The 18,729-nt window shown below is 40.2% G+C and overlaps 1 protein-coding gene across 1 annotated transcript in view; it reads right to left on the bottom strand.

Annotated features, from left to right (window-relative positions):
* Positions 1-11,645: 11,645 nt before the first annotated feature.
* dera (deoxyribose-phosphate aldolase (putative)) overlaps positions 11,646-18,729 on the bottom strand; it is a 20,880-nt gene continuing 13,796 nt past the window's right edge. Inside the window, exons 5-9 of the mRNA XM_067581253.1 lie at positions 18,659-18,729; positions 17,174-17,302; positions 15,040-15,152; positions 12,287-12,436; positions 11,646-12,185 (exon numbers count right to left, since the gene is read on the bottom strand). The exon at positions 18,659-18,729 is cut by the window's right edge and continues 64 nt beyond it. Coding sequence (XP_067437354.1) covers positions 12,129-12,185; positions 12,287-12,436; positions 15,040-15,152; positions 17,174-17,302; positions 18,659-18,729 — 520 coding nt within the window. The 3' untranslated portion in view covers positions 11,646-12,128. The remainder of the gene's footprint in view (positions 12,186-12,286; positions 12,437-15,039; positions 15,153-17,173; positions 17,303-18,658) is intronic.

Raw genomic sequence — 18,729 nt, 5'->3', positions numbered from 1 at the left:
TTAAACAGTTTTTAAACCATTATATTAAACCCCACCCCCACCTCCTCCAAAAGACCCAAGTCAGGTGATACCTAATAAACTGTAGACTTTAAATGATCATAAAGCAGTCTGCTTTTCTGCTGTGTGCGTGTGTTTGTGCATGGGATAGGGATCTGTGTAGATGGCCCAGAGAATCAATCAAGCAGAATCAAGTTCCAGCGTCCATGCCTCTGTCTTATCAAGTGGCAGAGTGCTGACCGATGGTCCAGATTTGAGATGATCTACATGCCTTTACGTAAATGGGACTAATCCATCAAGAGACAGGCCACAGAAGCTCACTCCATCATTCCTGCTTACACACCTCACACAGAGGGGCAGTTTATTTTGCTTCCAAGAGGAAATAAAAAAGAAAAAGTACTTTGCTGCAAAGTGGTCAAACTGTTTGCATCATGAACTGTTTCACTCTCAATAAATCACACATGTCAAACATCGGTGCCAGTTACATTTGCATTATACCTGCACTTAAAAGTTAAAGGGGACACATTTCTAAGTGTATATTTTTAATCTGGGCCCCTACTGGATTTAAAGTTAAAAACTTCTTATTTATCTTATACCAACCTTTTATATGCAGCCCCTCGGTTCAGCCTCTGTCTGAAACAGGCCTGTCTCGTTTAGGTCCCCTCCCAAGGAGTCCACTCTGTTCTGATTGGCCAGCTCTCAGAAACTGTCCCTTGGCAGTCATCAGCTCTGGAGGTTATGTCAATAAACCAGGCAACAAACTATAATGGTAGGATTTCACAATTTTTTTTTGTTCTTTACTCTAAATGGAAACTTCTCAAATACATCCATATATGTTCGAGTTGAAATCCAATCTGAAATATAAGAGTGGACAATGCAAACAACACAAGGAAAAACCTTAGCAACAACCCTATCAACCAAGGCTACCAAATGGATGGCGGTTTATGGGCATGTGCAACAAGCCGACATCACCTTGTCTGCAAGATGGAAAAAAAAATTTGCAAACAAAGCATTCAGAGCAGGTTGAAGCCCTAGTTTTTGACTTGCAGGGAGCATCTCCACATATGTTCCCCTCAGGTTTTGCAACTTTGACCATGTTTCACCCAACATCATAACAGTATAACAGTATACAGCGGCTGTGGCTCAGGAGGTAGAGTGGGTCGTCCACTAATCAGATCGGCGATTCGATTCCCAGCTCTTCCAGTCCACATGCTGATGTGTCCTTGGGCAAGATACTTTACCCCAAATTGCTCCTGATGGCTGTGCCAGCAGTGTATGAATGTGTTAGTTTCCTCTGATGGGCAGGTTGGGACCTTGCATGGTAGCCCCTGTACCCATTCAGTGTATGAATGTGAGTGAATGGGTGAATGTGATTTGTAGTGTAAAAGCGCTTTGAGTGGTCGGAAGACTAGAAAGGCGCTATACAAGTACAGTCCATTTACCATTTATACAAATAACAGAAAACCACAAAAAGCATAATATGGTCCCTTTAAGTTGTCAAAGGTTCCAACAGTGAAAATTAAACCTAGAACAAACAAGACTAGATGTCAGCTCCAAGGGCCTGCAATGTTGATTGTATATAATTAAAAGATCCTTCTGGTTTATTAGGGCCTGAGCCCCAAAGGGGTGAAGACCCTCTTGTATCTGTTCTGTTTCTGTCTTTCTTTCTTTCTTCTTTCTTTATTAATCCGCCACTTCAACCCTAAATTTGACCCCCTAAACATGCTCAAAAACTCACCAAATTTGGCATGCACATCATGTCTGGTAAAAAATTTGATAAAATGTAAAAATTATCCCCCGAAGTGCCAAAATGTGCTCTATAGCGCCACCTATGTCACTAAAATGGCCGCAACGGCCCGTAGGAATGTCGTAGAGAGATCAAACCAAAACTGAATTATTCATCTCATCAAGACCTAGAAATCATACACTGAAACCCCTGACCTAAATCCAACGGGAGGTCCACAATTCACCCATGAAAGTATGACTTTGTGCCAATTTTGGACCCCAAACAAATGCTATCTCCTCCTAGGACGTTAATGGTATTGGCTTCAAACCTTAATACATGACTTATCACAGTGTGCTGAACAAATTGATTAAAAACATTGTAATAACGGTTTAGATTGTATAAGCTCCGAAAGTTGGGGTGCCACATCGCACCTTACAATATAAACCAATGGGGAGGCAATCTCTCGGGATGGACTTTGTGCCAAACTGAGGCATCTGATGTCTAAATTATAAGTCAGACCACTTTCAAATCTGTATCAACGGATTCACGACGACAATTCCTACTAAAATGTGGTTTTTAATGTAAGATTTGGCCAAAGTCATGGGATTTATGAAGATATTTCCACTAGAAGACTGCTCTGAAATCCCGCTCTCAATCTGACAGGGAATAAGAGGGAAGAAAGGCATGGGATGGGTGTGACAGTTGAATGTAGCTCAGTTTTATAGGATATAGCAGAAAGGTCTGCATACTTACAGTACATTATATACAAACTTTGTATGAAGTTTGGGGTTATTATCATTTATTTTACAATAATTGTAGGTCTTATATGTATAATCAGTAGTGGGGATGACCTATGAGGGGAAGGGAAAAAATTGAGTGAGGGTGACTGTTGAGTGATAAAGTGCAGTAGAAAAATAAAATCATAACTACATTTTGTAGCTCTGTACTGCAGTTTTTCCTCTATTAAGGCCCGAGCACCTAGCGGTTCGCTCACACTCTCCCTTCAAATATGAGTATTTTTCTGTGTCCAGCTGCAGTTACTTATTGTTTCTACACATCTGACAGCAGTGTTCAATGCTTAATTTTTTCTGAAGGAGTAAATGTGCTCACAAATGAAAAATTTTGGAGCACACATAGAAATTCAGGAGCACAATGAAAAGTGTTCAAGTAACAGTTTATTAAAGAAAACAATTCATCACATACGTATTTAAACTGTTTGTGTGTGTGTGTGTATGTAAATCAAAATTTATGTTGTCTTTAGGGATGAATGATTGTGGCAAAAATCATTATCACGATTATTTTTCATCAATATTGAGATCATGTTTATTTAAAACGATTAGCTTTTGACTCTCATTTTTGCCGATTGGTTATGGTGATATAGCACATATTTTTCCCACTTGGCTGAGGACACTATTACACCTGCAATCATATATTGCACTAATGGTCAAGAAAGACAATATATGAGGGAAGAACTCAGGGAGACTAGAGTTTTTGGGCTCAGCATTATAACTTTAATGAACATGCAAAGTGGGTGGAGCAGCAGTGTTTTTGTCTTTTTGAGTTTATTATACGGACAGGATTAATGTGTAGGATTTAATTTTTGGTCCACAGTACGAAGCGTAGGGTGACTATAATGTACCTAATATGCTGGTTGCCAACCGCTGTTATAAACCAAAAAGATGAGAAGAAAAGGTATTTTCAAACAGAGTGATACATTCTGTCAGCCGGGGGATTTCCTATCTGTGCAGCCGAATACAGCAGCTCCTCCACGGAGTCTTTCACCCTGATGGTCCTGGTGTTTCTTCCGCAGGCTTCACTTCGCTTAACTGACCAACAGACTACCTGGTTCTTCCCACTTTAACCTGAATAACAAACCAGGGCTCGGTGGTCCAGTTGGATCCAAACAGAAAGCCGGGGCTGGCTGAGAGCCGAGCGGAGGCTAACTGGTTATGCTTCCTTTCGGTCATGCTGCAGCTAACGCTCCATTAGCCTTATTAGCATTGCCATTTTCTGTATCTGTCGTTTCAACTTTAAATCTCTCTAGCATTTCATATAGTCTTATGGTTGTAATTTGCAGTCGCACTGTGTGTGGGTAAATTATTTTTCCACTTTGCACATATCTATTTTTAGGTACAAATGCAAGTGAAATACTTGCACTGTGGAGCCCTGTGACAGTACACATTTCAATCAAACTTTGACCAGGTCATGTGGGTTAGTGGTTAAGTGTTAAAAGTGCACAATTTTAATGACACAGCTGTGAGCAAGTCAGCCTTATATGTCAAACATCATCTGATTCACATGAAATTTTCAAGGTGTGCTCTACAGTTGATATACAGTGACATGATGTTTATTTAATGCGTGTTTTCTAGCACCATATAGTGGACACAGGAAATGATAGTTAACTCCTTCATGCAATGTTAGATAACAGACAACTAAAGTTACACGTCTTTCTCCAGCAAGTACTTGTGACACTGTACATTTAAACGTACGACAGACATGAATTCAATCAGGCTGATTCCCAGAGCCATGGAGACAAGCTTTGTGATTCGTCATCTTCCAGAAAGTCCCAGAAAACACCATTTTATTGACGTGTTTGGTGCTACTGGTGGTTCGATTACTGGGCGTCGTGATTGCCTGATGACGTGTCATCATGCAAGCTTACAAAAACAGCCTGCTTGAGCTTGGCTCTTCCTACTTGGTCACACCAACATCAAGACATGCTGTAAGACATGCTTTCATCTCTGTCACCGTTGAGATTTGATGTTTAATCATGACTGAGGAAGTTGCTATAACTTTATTGTACATGCTCCAGTCTGCACCAAACTTTACATGCATGATAAGAGTCCCAGCCTGAACACATCTACATGACAATATTTTATCAGCGATGCAAACTGTCTGAATAGCACCCCCTACAAAATTGCAGCAAAGCAGCCCCAACAGCAGGCAAAATAGTGGACAAAGGAAGTGATGTTTATCTCCTTCTTGCACTATCTGAAAACAGCCCGGGTCTGAAGACATCTACATGCCCGTGACAGAAGCCCTTCGACTGCGCCACAGCCCGACGTGCGCAAAGGGGCGCGTTCAACGCTGCTTGCAGCTTTAATTTCAACTTGGATTTTGAGAGCTAATTTTTGACCTTTGAAATAGTATTTGGACAAACTCATCTTAACTCAAAGCACACTTACGTTCTTTTTTAGAGCTTTCAACCATACTTCACACATCTTTTATACTTCTTTTATAATGTGACTGAAGTTCCATACACAGGTCATTTTGTCTTTTTAATTTTTAGGATTTCAGTTAAGTCCCTCTCCTAACATGTAAGATGATAAGTTTGCAAAGCAAATCTACAAATAACTACAAATAATCCATGACTAAACCCATATAAAGGGAAGAAAAAACTGCCATGAAACCCACATAATCACAATTTTGCACCTCACAAACAGAAAAATCGTAATTGGTGTAGCAGTGATTTATGAATGGAGCTGTTGTTGGTGTATTTGCTGTGTGAACTGACTGCTTGAACTTATGTGCAACTTTGTATAATGTCACAATGTGTGATGAAAACTGTGAGGTGCAGCCAAAAACTCTGAAAAAATCTATTCAGTGAACATTGAGTCAAGATTATTTTTTGTCATACTTATTTATTTATTTTTGTAAATAATGCCTTTGGTTCAATCATTTGTAATTGTTGTACTCAATAGTATTCACATGATAACAGCTAAGATATGGGAATATGTGTAGGAATCTAGGTGATTGGTGCACACGCATAGTCACATGATATAGTCACATGACCAGCAGGTAATCAGGAAGTGATAAAAGTTCACTGGTATCAGTAGAGAGCCCCCTGACTTTGCTACACATACCTCGTTGTGGTGGATTCTCCCTCTCATGCAAACCAACTGTCACGATATTGACTCTGGCAGCATTGTAACGAGAAGCCAAGCAGATATGCAGGGTTGACACAGTTACCGGATATGTTTGGTTGAAGTTATTGCTGCAAAAGGGGTCACACCAGTTACTGAAAGCAAGGGTTCACATACTTTTGCTTCACACAAATATGTAAGATTGGATAATTTTCCTCAATAAACAAATGAATAAGTATATTTTTTTCCTTACTTGTTTAATTGGGCTCCCTTTATCTAGTTTTAGGACTTGTGTAAAAATCTGATCACATTTTAGGTCATATTTATGCAGAAATGGAGAAAATTCTAAAGGGTTCACAAACTTTCAAGCAGCACTGTAGCTACTCTAGATGGCATTACCCCGGCCACCAGCTCCACCGTAAGGAATCTGGGAGTTATCTTTGATCAAGATATGTCCTTTACCTCCCACATAAAACAAATCTCAAGGACTGCCTTTTTTCACTTAGGTAATATTGCAAAAATCAGGCACATCCTTTCTCAAAAAGGTACAGAAAATATTGTCCACGCATTTGCATTTGTCATTCTCAACCACCTTAGGAGGTGTCTTTCATTCTGACCTTGGGACTTCCAGCCCATACTCAGTGCAGATGTTCCTGTACACTATGCCAGCCACTTGCTCATGGCATTCCTTGTACGCTGTTCCTGCCTGCATCTTACACCCTGCTATTATGTGCTGAACTGTCTCAGGAACATCTTTTCACAGACTGCACCTGGGGTCCTGTCTGGTGTGCTGTTGATCTTGTACTAAGTGCCTGTCCTTGTGCTGCCATGAGTAGTACTTCTGTGCTATCTTTCAGTCCAGCCTTTTCCAGCCACTGGTAGGATTTCATGATATCAGCCACTTCTTCTATCTGTTGGTGGTACATGCTTTGTAGGGGCTTATCCCTCCATGATGGTTCCTCCACCTTCTCTGCATCATTGGGTTCTGCTGCCTGAGGTATTCACTTAGCAGCTCATCTTTGGGGGCCATCCTCCTGATGTATTCCTGGATCTTGGCTGTTTTGTCCTGGACAGTGGCTCTGACGTTCACCAGTCCTCAGCCTTCCTCGTTCCACTTAGTGTACAGTCTCAGGGTTCTGGACTTAGATTGAAACCCTCCATACATTGTGAGGAGCTTCCTTGTCTTGATATCAGTGGCCTCTATCTCCTCCTTTGGCCAGCTTATTATACCAGCGAGGTATCTGATGACTGGTAGGGTGTACGTGTTGATGGCTTATATCTTGCTCTTCCCATTCAGCCGACTTTTCAGGACCTGCCTTACTCTGTAGATATTTGGCTGTGGCTGACTTCCTTGCGACCTGCCTGTGGGATCACAAGGTATTTGTAGCTGTCCTGAGCATCTGCAATGCTGCCCTCTGGTAGTTCAACCCCCTCGGTTCTGATCATCTCCCCTCTCTTCGATACCATCCGACCACACTTGTCTAGTCTGAATGACATTCCGATGTCATTGCTGTAGATCCTGGTGATGTGGATCAGTGAGTTACTCTTTGTGATGATCTGGCTGAGGGGGTTCAGGCCTATGCAGAACAGCAGCGGGGATAGTGCATCACCTTGGTATATGCCGCACTTGATGGTAACTTGTGCAATTGGCTCTGAGTTGGCCTCCACAGTCATTTTCCACAGCCCCATTAAGTTCTTGATGAAGGCTCTTAGTGTCCTGTTGATGTTGACATTTCCAAGAATTCCAGTATCCAAGTGTGTGGCATTGAGACATAGGCTTTCTTGTAATCAATCCAGGCGGTTGGTCTTCCTGGTCTTGCAGTCTTGGGTGACTGCTCTATTGACCAGTAGCTGGTGCTTGGCTCCCCTGTTATTACTACCAATTCCTTTCTGGGCCCTGCTCATGTATTGGGCCATGTGCTTATTCATCGTACCCACTACGATGCCTGACAGGAGCTTCCATGTTGTACAGAGGAAGGTTATTGGCTGGTAGTTGGATGGAATCCAATGGAATCCAATCCATGGCCCTTCTGGGGGTCCTTCATGGTCAGGACTGTCTGCCCTTGGGTTAGTCACTCTGGGTGGGTCCCATCCATCAGCAGTTGGTTCATTTGTACTGTCAGGTATTCATGGAGTGCAGTTTGTTTCTTTAGCCAGTAGGTGTGGGTCATGTCCGGGCCTGGTGCTGTCCAGCTCTTCATACCTGACACTCTTTCTTGGTTGTCTGTCATTGTAATGGTTACTGGATCTTGTTCTGGGAGATTGCTGTGGTCTGCTCTTAGATCCACTGGCCACTGAGCACTGGTGTTATGTGGTGCCTCCTTCTCCCATACACTCTTCCAGTATTGTTCAGTCTCAGCCGTAGGTGGATCTGCTCTCGTGTCCTTGCCACTGAGAGTACACTTTGGATTCTTCGGTGGAGAACATCCTATTTATTTCCTGGCTTCTGCTTCTCCTGTGTATCGCTACAGATGGGTAGCCAGAGCTGTGAGCCTTTGCTTGGCAGTCTCCAGTGCCCCTGGTATAGACAGTTTGTTGTACTTCCTAGGTATCCCTTTCGTCCCCACACCTTTCTGTAGCTCTGAGAGTTGACTAACTTCTCTCTGTGTCGCCTTGATCTTGGCCTCCAGCCTCCTTCTACAAGGGGGGTAATGCTCTTTGTGGCTTATGGTGTTCATCTAGTAGCCAAGCATCTCTAGGATCACTGTTGCTGTAATGTATATCAGCTGATTGGTTTCAGTCATGGTCCTTGTAGGGATAGTACATAGTGCTGCATTCACATCCTCTAGCAGACTTTCAGAGGGTACTTAGCCTTAGTAATCAGCTACGGAGGTGCCGGGTGTCCAGCTTAGTCATGATTTTCAATCTCAGGTCAGTGGCCCTTGTGTTAAGGGAATCTGTGTCGTAAGGGCTTGGTACCCAATCTCAGAGTGTGGGGATGATGATATCTCCCCCCTGACCTGTCATCCTGGCTCCCCCTTGCCATAACATGTTCATTGTACCTCATCAGTCTCTAGCTGTGATAGCAGTTGCCGTTTGCGGATGTTGGAACACTGGGCTAGTAGTTGTTTCCATATATCCCACAGCCTCTGCATGTAGCTCCTCTCACTGGGGTTACTTCTATAGTAGCATTCCAACAGATTCATATTCTCTGCTCTACTCCATCTGTCTTGTTCCAGTAGCCCATTTCTCATCAGGTTGCCCTGGTCCCCCAACACCTGATGCAGATCTTGTTGAACCAACGTCAGAGCCAGTATGACTCTCCGATTTATCCTGGAAAGGCTAGCAGCATTAAGGACCTTGCCTAAGGGTCTACACTGGATATGATAGCAGCTGGATAGCTCAGTGGTTAACACTACTGACTTTGGCACAGGAGGATGGGGGTTTAAATCCTGGTCAGGGTGGGGGTAACACATATATATAATTCTATTTTTGTAATAAAATTCAATCTATCTTTGCACAAAATACACCTTTTGTAAATTGTTCCTGTTCAGGGAAGACATGACACACTGAAAATACTAAGGGCTTAAGGGTTCCTCCTGCCCCTTAGCGGGAGGTGGCGTAGTCAGGCATAGAAGGGTATTTTCTGTACCAGGTACTACACATGGTTATATCACTAAAAAGAAGTCAGGTCAAGACACACAAGCAGTCAGACGATCAGACAGGTTGGAAACAAACACTCAGTTTAGCCACAAATTTAGAAGAGTAAACAGAGATGAACAGTTAAGTCACCCAAACTGTGTTTAATAAACATCCATCACAGTTTACAGACTTCCTGCTTCAACTTTGACCCACTGTATTTCCATGTACTGTAGTTGTATGCACAGTTGTCTTGTGTAATGAGGGATTATTCACTTTGAGGTCTGCTCACCTCCTAATAAAATGGTTTGGATAATTTGAATTAACTGTGAACTTGTTTCCAACGTGTCTGATTGTCTCTATGGCTCATTTCTACACTTGTCTAACTCCTTGTAAGCATTGATTGACTTATTTTACTAACTGATAGACATTATGCTCAAAAATTACAAAAATAAGTTGAAAGTTGAAACAAATCATAATCATCCTTTAAAGCAGAGGGCACTCCCCAGGAAGCACCTTCATCTTGTAAATTGGATTATGTGGTATCTTGGTTGCAAAGCTGATTATTTCATTCTAACACAAATCATCAATCATTACAACTTGACAGCAGTCTTGTCAGTAATTAAAGAGATATGTTGCTTTGGACCCAAGTGTTGGATGGATGAATATAAGGCAAAACCATGAACGTACTATGAACGTAGCAGCTGTTTTATCAATCATGTCCTTTTCTACGAACCCAGTTCCCTTTAGGATATTTGTGTGTTGATAACATAGTTGTATTGAGCACATTACCGCAGAAGAAAATTCTGTTGATTAAATCATGATTTTGAAGTTATTCCTCTATTACTAGTGCTTCTGACCTTGCCAAACCACCTATTCTAACTTAACATGGCCTCATTCCCAGCCCTTCCACCAGTGTCCTGAAGCCAACCCTTTCCCATGAGTTTTCCATCAAATCCTACATTTTCTCCCAAAAACTCACACCCCCTTCCCTCCACAATTAATTCACTCATTTATCCTCTGCTCTAGTCAAGGTCAAGGCCTGTGATATCTTAATTAAAGAAAAAAAGGAAGAAGAAAGTTTTCTGTCTTCAAATGAAGCCTCAAATTTGCGAGCTGTTCAATCAGATCTTTTAAACTCACTTAACCCCCGATTAATCCCCAGTGCTCTTCAGTTGGCTGAGCTTCCCACTAATGAAATTTAGAGAAAAGGAAGCCGCCATAACAGATTCAGCACACATTGCTGGGACAAGTTGGAGACATGACAAGCATCTGCAGAATCACACAGGCAGTGTGAACCAGAGGCTTCATGGATGCAATGGGAAGGTCTTTGGCTCTTGGGACATCTGTCTCTGCTACCTTCTTTCCAGGCTCCTCATTTATCAATGCTATATACAAGAAAGAATAAGAAAGACAGAGAAAGAATATGAAAAATATAAATCATTCGTGCCTTTTCAAGCAAGGTGTGGGATTTTGTCATTTGTTCTTATACTTGGCAGAACCAAGCTATGTGAATTTCAAACAACACACATACACAGCATCTGTACAGTATGTTCAGCTGTCAAAATACCATCTACGAATACTGAATGGACTAATATCATGGAACAAACAGCAAACTGACAACATAAAGGATGCAAATACATAAAAAGCATCTCACTTCACATATTTCATATAAAGCACTTAACCTACTAATAGTTTCTTTTTGTTAAAAAATCAATTGATATTAGCTGTTTTAGTCATTAAAGTGTGTCTGAACAACTGTCAGTTATTACAAAAAGTGGAAAATGGGCTTTGAGCCATCAGTGTGTTCAGTGTTGTATAAGCCAACACTGGGATGATCATTTTTATAGATGAAGGGGCAAATTTGGTGTTACAGCTGGGACCAGTGTTGGGAGACAGTCTGTCCTTAGAGGAAAACAACAGTCAAATGAGGACTAAGAAATTGCCAGTCCCAATTACCAGTCCCACAATGGCTGAGCATTTGATCACGCTGTTTATTAACAGCACTGATGGTACCCTGCAATTCAATTTAAATTAGTTCAGAGGAAACATAATTTATCCCTGTTACGTTAACAGGTTTTTTCAAACTTAATCAGGGCCATCATGTTTCCTCAACCGTAAACTTGTATGAATTGATTTTTGTAATAAATGTGTAATGTAATCTGGCTGGTATTACTTTTGTGCAGATTGAATGTATATGAACACAGTTTGTAGGATACAGGGTTGATGGTACAGCTACAAACCTGTAGGTGTATCTGGTGTATCTGAACAGTTTGGACAAAGAACATAAGCTTAGAGGCCAGAATAACTGTTTCATTCCTCACACTACATGGGGCATAAGGTACTGCTGAGGGCACAACATTAAATGTCGTTCTCTTTTTCCAATATTTTAACCAGTAAGTGGTTTTCTCTCTCTGCTTTCTGTATTAAAGTTTGTAACACTGGGCTGAAGTGAGGAGAATAACATGTACAGGAGTCAGTTAACATTTCTCATATATTATCTTTTATTTTTGTAAAAGATCAGCAAGTGCCAGACTTTAAGTTTAAGGCTTTCAGGATCTGAAGGACAAAACAAAATTGAAAAATACTGTTTTCTTCTTTCTAATTTATCTAAAGTCATTAGTTTTTCCTGCTTCACATAAAACACATTTCAACTCAGCACATCCTTCACACTGACTGACAAATATAACTGGTTTATTATATCTGTAACACCTGTTTTTATTTCTTCATAAGTGCAAAGTCTGTATGAGTACATCAGATTAGCTCTATATAATATATAGAGTAACAGTATAAACCTGTTTTCTATGTCACAGACAGTGGTCCCAGCTTTCAGCAAAAGCACTGAACATTAGTGTGGTTAACAGGATATATCAGTAGACAGTGTGCTGCCTGGATGAGCAGTAATAGGCTTGTGTGGTGAGCTTGAGGTTCTCATTGGTCTTCTGAACAGCATCTCAAGAGCTTCACACCATAGGCAGCTCATGATAGGCTGCATATTGTCCAGTCACATGATGGTAAATCTGTACAAACAAGAACAAATCCAGAAACATATTTATACTCAATTACGTACATATGTCCTAGTAATAAAATATACATATATGTGTGTGCACTGAGTCCCCACCTGCCTCTCGATGTCAGCCAACAGGCTGCTGGCTCCCAGGCGGAACAGGTGAGGGCAGAGCCAGTCGTTGCCCAGCTCCTCTTTGATCAGAGTGAGCCATACCAGAGATTCTTGGGCCGTTCGGATCCCCCCTGCTGGCTTAAAGCCCACCTGAGGGAACACACACCTCTGTTAACAGGACACACACTCTTCACTTAAAGCAAGATTGCACTTGAAACTTTGAGGGTTTCATTGGTGTAATTGTTTAACTGCTACACAGACAGAAATAATGTCATTTAGGCCAAAATGCCTGTCAACCCCCCCAAAAAACTAAAATGGAAATAAAAAAATAATTTTGCGGCAGAAATTCTGCCTTTTTCAGCAATTCATTTAAACATGATGAATACAGTAATATTACATGTATTTGTTAAACAAAACAAATGTGAAAAAATGTTAGACTCTGAAATATATACAGTTAAAGTTTTATGAAGAATATAGATATAAACGCAAATGATTGAAGTGTTTTATTTTTAGTATCTGCTGTTTCATCCAGTAATAGTTTTTCACTTGAAAAGTGAAAATTCAAATGCTAATGAGGTAATCCTGTTTCACGACATACAGCAATTTGCATCCCTGAGGTATAATATCACCATGTATTGTGCAGCAAAGCTAACTTGTCTAAACTTTTTTGCTCAATTGAGCTGAGGCTCAAACCTGCAATAGAATGTGAAGGGTTACATATGTTGCAGACTCTGAAGAGCCTGAGCAGAACCTGTCCTGTGCAAACTGTATGACTTTTTTAAGATCTCTTATTTTTGTGCCATTATTTGGCCAATTTGCATCAAATTTGACATGCACATAGTGGATGTGTATAGCAAATATGGTGAAATTTGAAATACAGAATGTATTGATGAGATATTTTCAAAATACATGTTGCAGTGGCTTCTATTGTTGGATTTATATCAAATTTGATGGATGTGCCTGTTAAATCATACGCAATTTGGAGCTTGGTGAGATACACTGGGGTTTTTTTTTCAAAAATGGATGGGTGGAAACAAGCCCACAGTTAATGCTATGTTTCTTGTGAGCAAAAAAAGTAAAACAAAATGTTTGAGGTAAATACTGACAAGCAGGTTTCAGGGAATCTCTTAACACTAATTTTATCATGAAATAAGTATGCAAAAGTAAATTTTGTTGGAAAATTTGACAGGAGGAGATGGGCGTGGCTTATATCAGAAGATGCAACTTGATATGAGGAATGGGAGGATACGAAGTACCTGAAGTACCTGAATGTGGGATGTACAATTAATGAGTTATGAATAAAAATGTTTTTGTCTTCCTGAGTAATTTTTGTCTGCATCAAGTTCAAACACTGTCACACGTTCCCTGAAAATGTGGCTTTTCTAACTTTAAACAGTTTAGGCTATACAATCATTTATGTCAGAGGAAAACTTACGATAAAAGCTGTAACAAATACAATATGGTTTCAGCAACATTACCTACATACATACCTACATGGAGGATTTACACCTACCTGTGTTGTAAATATAGTCCAGCCAGAACTCCAAGTGACAATTTAATTTTAGAATTATTCTTTCCAGGATATTAAGCATCACACTCAAAGTTTACATTCTCAAAAAAATATCAATTATAGCCCAACAGGCTTCAAACTGTCAACATAGAGTTGGTGCTAAAATGCAGTTAGTTATGTGAGTTGTTATGTAGTTATGTGAGCAACAGTGCACACACATTACAGGATCGTGAATTCAATTTCAGAGAAATTTGGTGATGATTTAACCTGACGAACCATCATCCAATCACCATATTTGGCAGGTGATTGGATGAACCATCCGTCTATCACCGTCTTACCTTGCGAGGCAACAGGATTTGCAACATAAGCGCATAACTTGGAGCCTTACAGATGGATTCTCATGTGACCTTGTGAATCCAGCTGCCTCACAAGGTAAGTGATGATTGACATTCATGTTTAAACCAGGGCACAAAAGAGGGAGTCCATGTAAGGCAAGTAATGATATTAAAATAGTACCATTTTCCTGGGCAAAGTGACTTGATATACAATATTACATCTGTAATTACTGAGATGAAGAAATGACACTGTCTGCTAAAACAGTGTATGATGTGTGGTGGTAGTAACACTGATGCCTGGAATGAAGTATCAGTCAAATGTTTCAGTCTATCTTGTGTGATGAAGGACACACTTCTATTGTCATTCTATCTCTGCCCACAAAACACATTTTTAATCCACTCTTTGCCATGATAAATATGTATATCAGCATGGCACCGTTTACAAGCTCTAATCTACAGTGTGTTTAGTTATGACTTATTATTATCACTAACCCTAACCCTAATAATGATATAAAAAAAAGAGATAGATAAATGAAAACCAGACTTTATTTTTATTAGGACATATATGGTTATACAGATTAGCCCACATCTACGTATGGATAACTGTGGAAGTTTGCATTACGCTTTTAAGCGTATATAGAACAAAGTATGTGAATATTGAGTGAGCAGGGCTTTATAAATTGGAAGAAAACACTGCAATTGCTTATTTGTTAGTTTGTGCTGATTTTTGGCCTTGCTCTCCACAGGTATTGGTGCACCTGGTTACTGAAATTGAGTAGTTAAAATGTTGTGCTCTTCAGCTTAAAGAGAAGACTATAAAGCTGATCTACAGTGTGTGGCTCATTATCTCTTCTCATTCACTAGGGAAATATTCACATCCTACAGAAAGGCAGGAGTAAGTACTGTACCTTGTGGCCTGTACACAGGAAGTAGTCACGGATGGCCCTCACCATCACTATGGCGACGGGGTAAGTAGCGTTGATGGTCTCCTTTCCAGTGGACGTCTTTATGAAGTCTGAACCTGTTGGGTTTAAGCAGGTGACACCAAGTCTTCAACACACTGACATATATTGAGGACCGTGTAGTACAGTCTGTCAGTACACTTTCTATTCAGCTGCTCCACATTCAAAACTTTACAGGAAGATTCAACATAAGGTGAGCAGCTAGTAGGAAAGCAGAGTCAGACAGTGTTGGTGTGAGGGTGCAGACAGTGGATGGACGGGGCATTATTCTGACAGTCTGGCCTGGCCAGACAAGAACATATGCTGCTGCTGATGGCTAACAGAGGGCAGCTGCACGCTCATCAATAACATCCTTCATTTTTCCTTTCTTCCGTCTCAGGCAATTATGTTTTACCAGCTTTCCTGATAAAAATAGAAGATGAAATGACGCTCTTAATAGATTACCCACAAACTGCGGACTGAAGGCAAGAAAAAAAAATTTAAAAATCAGCCCCTCTGTCTCCTTGGTGTATAATGACTGTTCATTACTGAACAGAACAAGATGAACATTTTCCAGTTCATTAAAGACATGTTCTATGTATTTTTCCAGTCAGGTCTTTTTTTCAGCCTTTCTGCCCTCTTCCTCAAACTGGCATAATCCTTAAGATTCGTTATGGGGAGTCTTAATTACCAGATAATGGATAACGGTTATTAAATGTGGGTGGCGGTAATGAAGCTCTATTCATTTGCTTGGGCAGAGGGATACTGGCAGGGAACAGCAGAGTAAAATAGCCTGCATCAGAGATTAATAGGTGAAATTATCATTCAATTTCAGGAATCTCATACGCAATTCATAGGAACAAGGGGAGATTAAGGAGCGAGTGTGGCGACAAAAGCAATGCATTTTAATAATGATCTCTATCAGAGCCCCTGACAATTTGGTTCTGTAATCGGCTTATTATGTGATGGCTAGTTAAGCAGACTGTGTGTGTGTGTGTGTGTGTGTGTGTGTGTGTGTGTGTGTGTGTGTGTGTGTGTGTGTGTGTGCGTGCGTGCATGAGAGCAAAAGAGCTCCACTCATCAGATTTGCATTTTCAAAAGGCAAAAGAAAATTTAAGCAGCAGCGCCACAAGCCGGATGCCAACAAGAATTACACAGCTTTTCACTGACTTTAACATCAGACTTTTTAAAACCTCTTTAGTACCACATGAAAATCAGACCAATGTCAATCAATGTCCACTTAATAGCTGAAACATATGTATGGTGGCTTCTTCAAGACTGCAGCCTCTGGTTTAACAGTGATGTGCAAAGTCAACAGCAACAAGACTTAAAGGGAGGAGATGATTAAACATGGTGAGCTGCTTGAGTTGTCCTGTAACCAGCAATCTCAGCTACTGATATCATGAGACTCATTACAGTTTAACAGAAGTGTGACATTCTCCATCAGCTGAGAACAAGGAAATGTGTCCACTACACAATCTAAGTATCTCATTTTATTAAAGGACAGGTTCACTATTTCTATTTCTATCTCTATCTTAAAACAACAGTTAGGTTCCCAAATGAACATTGAAACAGGTTTTTCTTGCTGTAATCATTCCTAAAGTTCATACTGGCCATCAGAAGATCCCTTCATAATAAACTTAGAATGTAAGTGGTGGGGGCCAAAATCCACAGTCTTCCTTCTATACGAAAATGTAAGTTTATCTGAAGCTAATCCAAATTAGTAAAATCAAGTAGATATTTTTCAAAGTTACAGTCTTTTTAGTGCCAAAAAGTCCCTCTTTTTGTTACTATACTACCATCGCAACTCAAGAGGAAAACACTGTCAAAGGAAACACAAAGAGGGAATTTGATGCTAAAAATACTGTAAATGTGGCAGATATCCACTTAATATGGTTACTCAGACTGATGAAGCCTCATATAAGCTTCAGATGAACTTTTAAATGCATTTTTGCACAAAATGACGTGTGGACATACAGACAGACTGATAACAAGCTGCTTCTCACTCTACGACAGAGTGAAAAAGCCTATTTGCCAAAATGTTCACTTGACAGGAATGCCAACATTTCCGAACAGGTTGTTGAGTTGTTTTGAGACTGACCAGCCATCATGGCAACCAGGCTGGCCTTATAGATGTTGGTGAAGGTGCCCAGTTCTCCAATAGCCAAGATGGTCTTCATGTGGGCATCACCACAGGCCTTCCGAAACTGACAGATCTCATCATACATGGCTGTAGAGAGACACAGGCAACATTTACTAGAGTATCTTTAGCCATGATCAAAATAAATGACCAAAATCAAAAAGACAGGATCAAACCTACTATAATTCCTAAACTCTTAATACATGGAGGGGGAGTATGCCGTCGCTACTTCACCAGTGCTTGAGTAACAAAGTAACGTAACACTAAGAATCTTCTTTATTTTACCAAAACCTTTCTGCACTGGGCCTTCATCAGGGTTACAGAATGTGTAAAAGACCTTTTAAAATCTTTTAATACACATACTTAAAAGAAAAACAGTTCAATTGCAATAAGTTGAAAAATGCACAAGAACCTTTTCAAGATCTGATTAGGATTCATTCTTAAGTGTGGACTAGAGCTACACTGTGATGACAAAATAATAATTTGTACTGTTTTTCATCAATATTGTAACTAACTAATTTTGTTACTAAATCAGAATTATCATTTCAGCAGTGCACTGACATTTTAGTAAGTAGAAGAAATTGCTTTAATGTTAAGTGTGAGTTTTGTTCTTATGAAAATTATTCACTTTTAAAACTAGAATACTTTTAGTTTCTGATCTAAAATGGTGACAAAACAATCTCCTCTCAAGGTCTACCTTCTTATATTTACTTCATCAGTTGATGAAGAAAATATAAGCAAGCAAGTTGATGGACCTTGAGTGGATATTGTTTTAGCAACTGCTGTTTCCAAGTTTGAGAATGAACTGAAACTTTTAACCAATGTTGGCAAATGGACTAAATGGACTGCATTTACATAGTGACTTTCTAATCTTCCGACCATTACATGCCAACTTTCACCCATACACATACACATACACCAATGGCACAGGCTTAGGGCGAAATTTGGGCTTCAGTATCTTGCCCAAAGACACTTCGACATGTGTACTGGAGGAGCCGAGGATCAAACCACCAAGTAGTGGATGACCCACAGCCACCCCACCAGGCAACAAGTCCTAAACATGCTTAACATAATGAAGAGTTTGAACATCTACAGGTCCATAACAACTCCATCTGCTGATTGTGTTGATACTGTGATGCAGACAAAAGCTCCAGACAAAAAAAAAAGATAAAAAAAAATGTAAGTTGACTTTGAGTTTTCATGTTCCTCTGTAATGTTGAGCTATTCACACAAAATGACAGAAATTCCAACACTAAAACACAGATAGAAATAAATTTAAAATAAAAGTAACAATAAAAAAACACTTCCTTGCTCTTGACAAAAATTTTAAAAAACTGAAGTTTATAACTCAAAGCAGATGTTTCCTGTGGATATGCAGGCCACAGTCAGAGTAACCTGTGCTAAAATGACTTCTTCTGTCTCTCTCATTCTGTGCCCTCAGCCTACCTTCCCACTGTCCTGTGAGAGCGAGCATCCTATTGATGACGATGTCAATCTCAGTGGCTCCGTCAGCCACA

Source organism: Thunnus thynnus, chromosome 23 (assembly GCF_963924715.1).
Source record: "Thunnus thynnus chromosome 23, fThuThy2.1, whole genome shotgun sequence".
NCBI classification, from domain to species: domain Eukaryota; kingdom Metazoa; phylum Chordata; class Actinopteri; order Scombriformes; family Scombridae; genus Thunnus; species Thunnus thynnus.
Note: the sequence above shows the minus strand (reverse complement) of the source record. Positions and strands in the feature narration are given on the sequence as shown.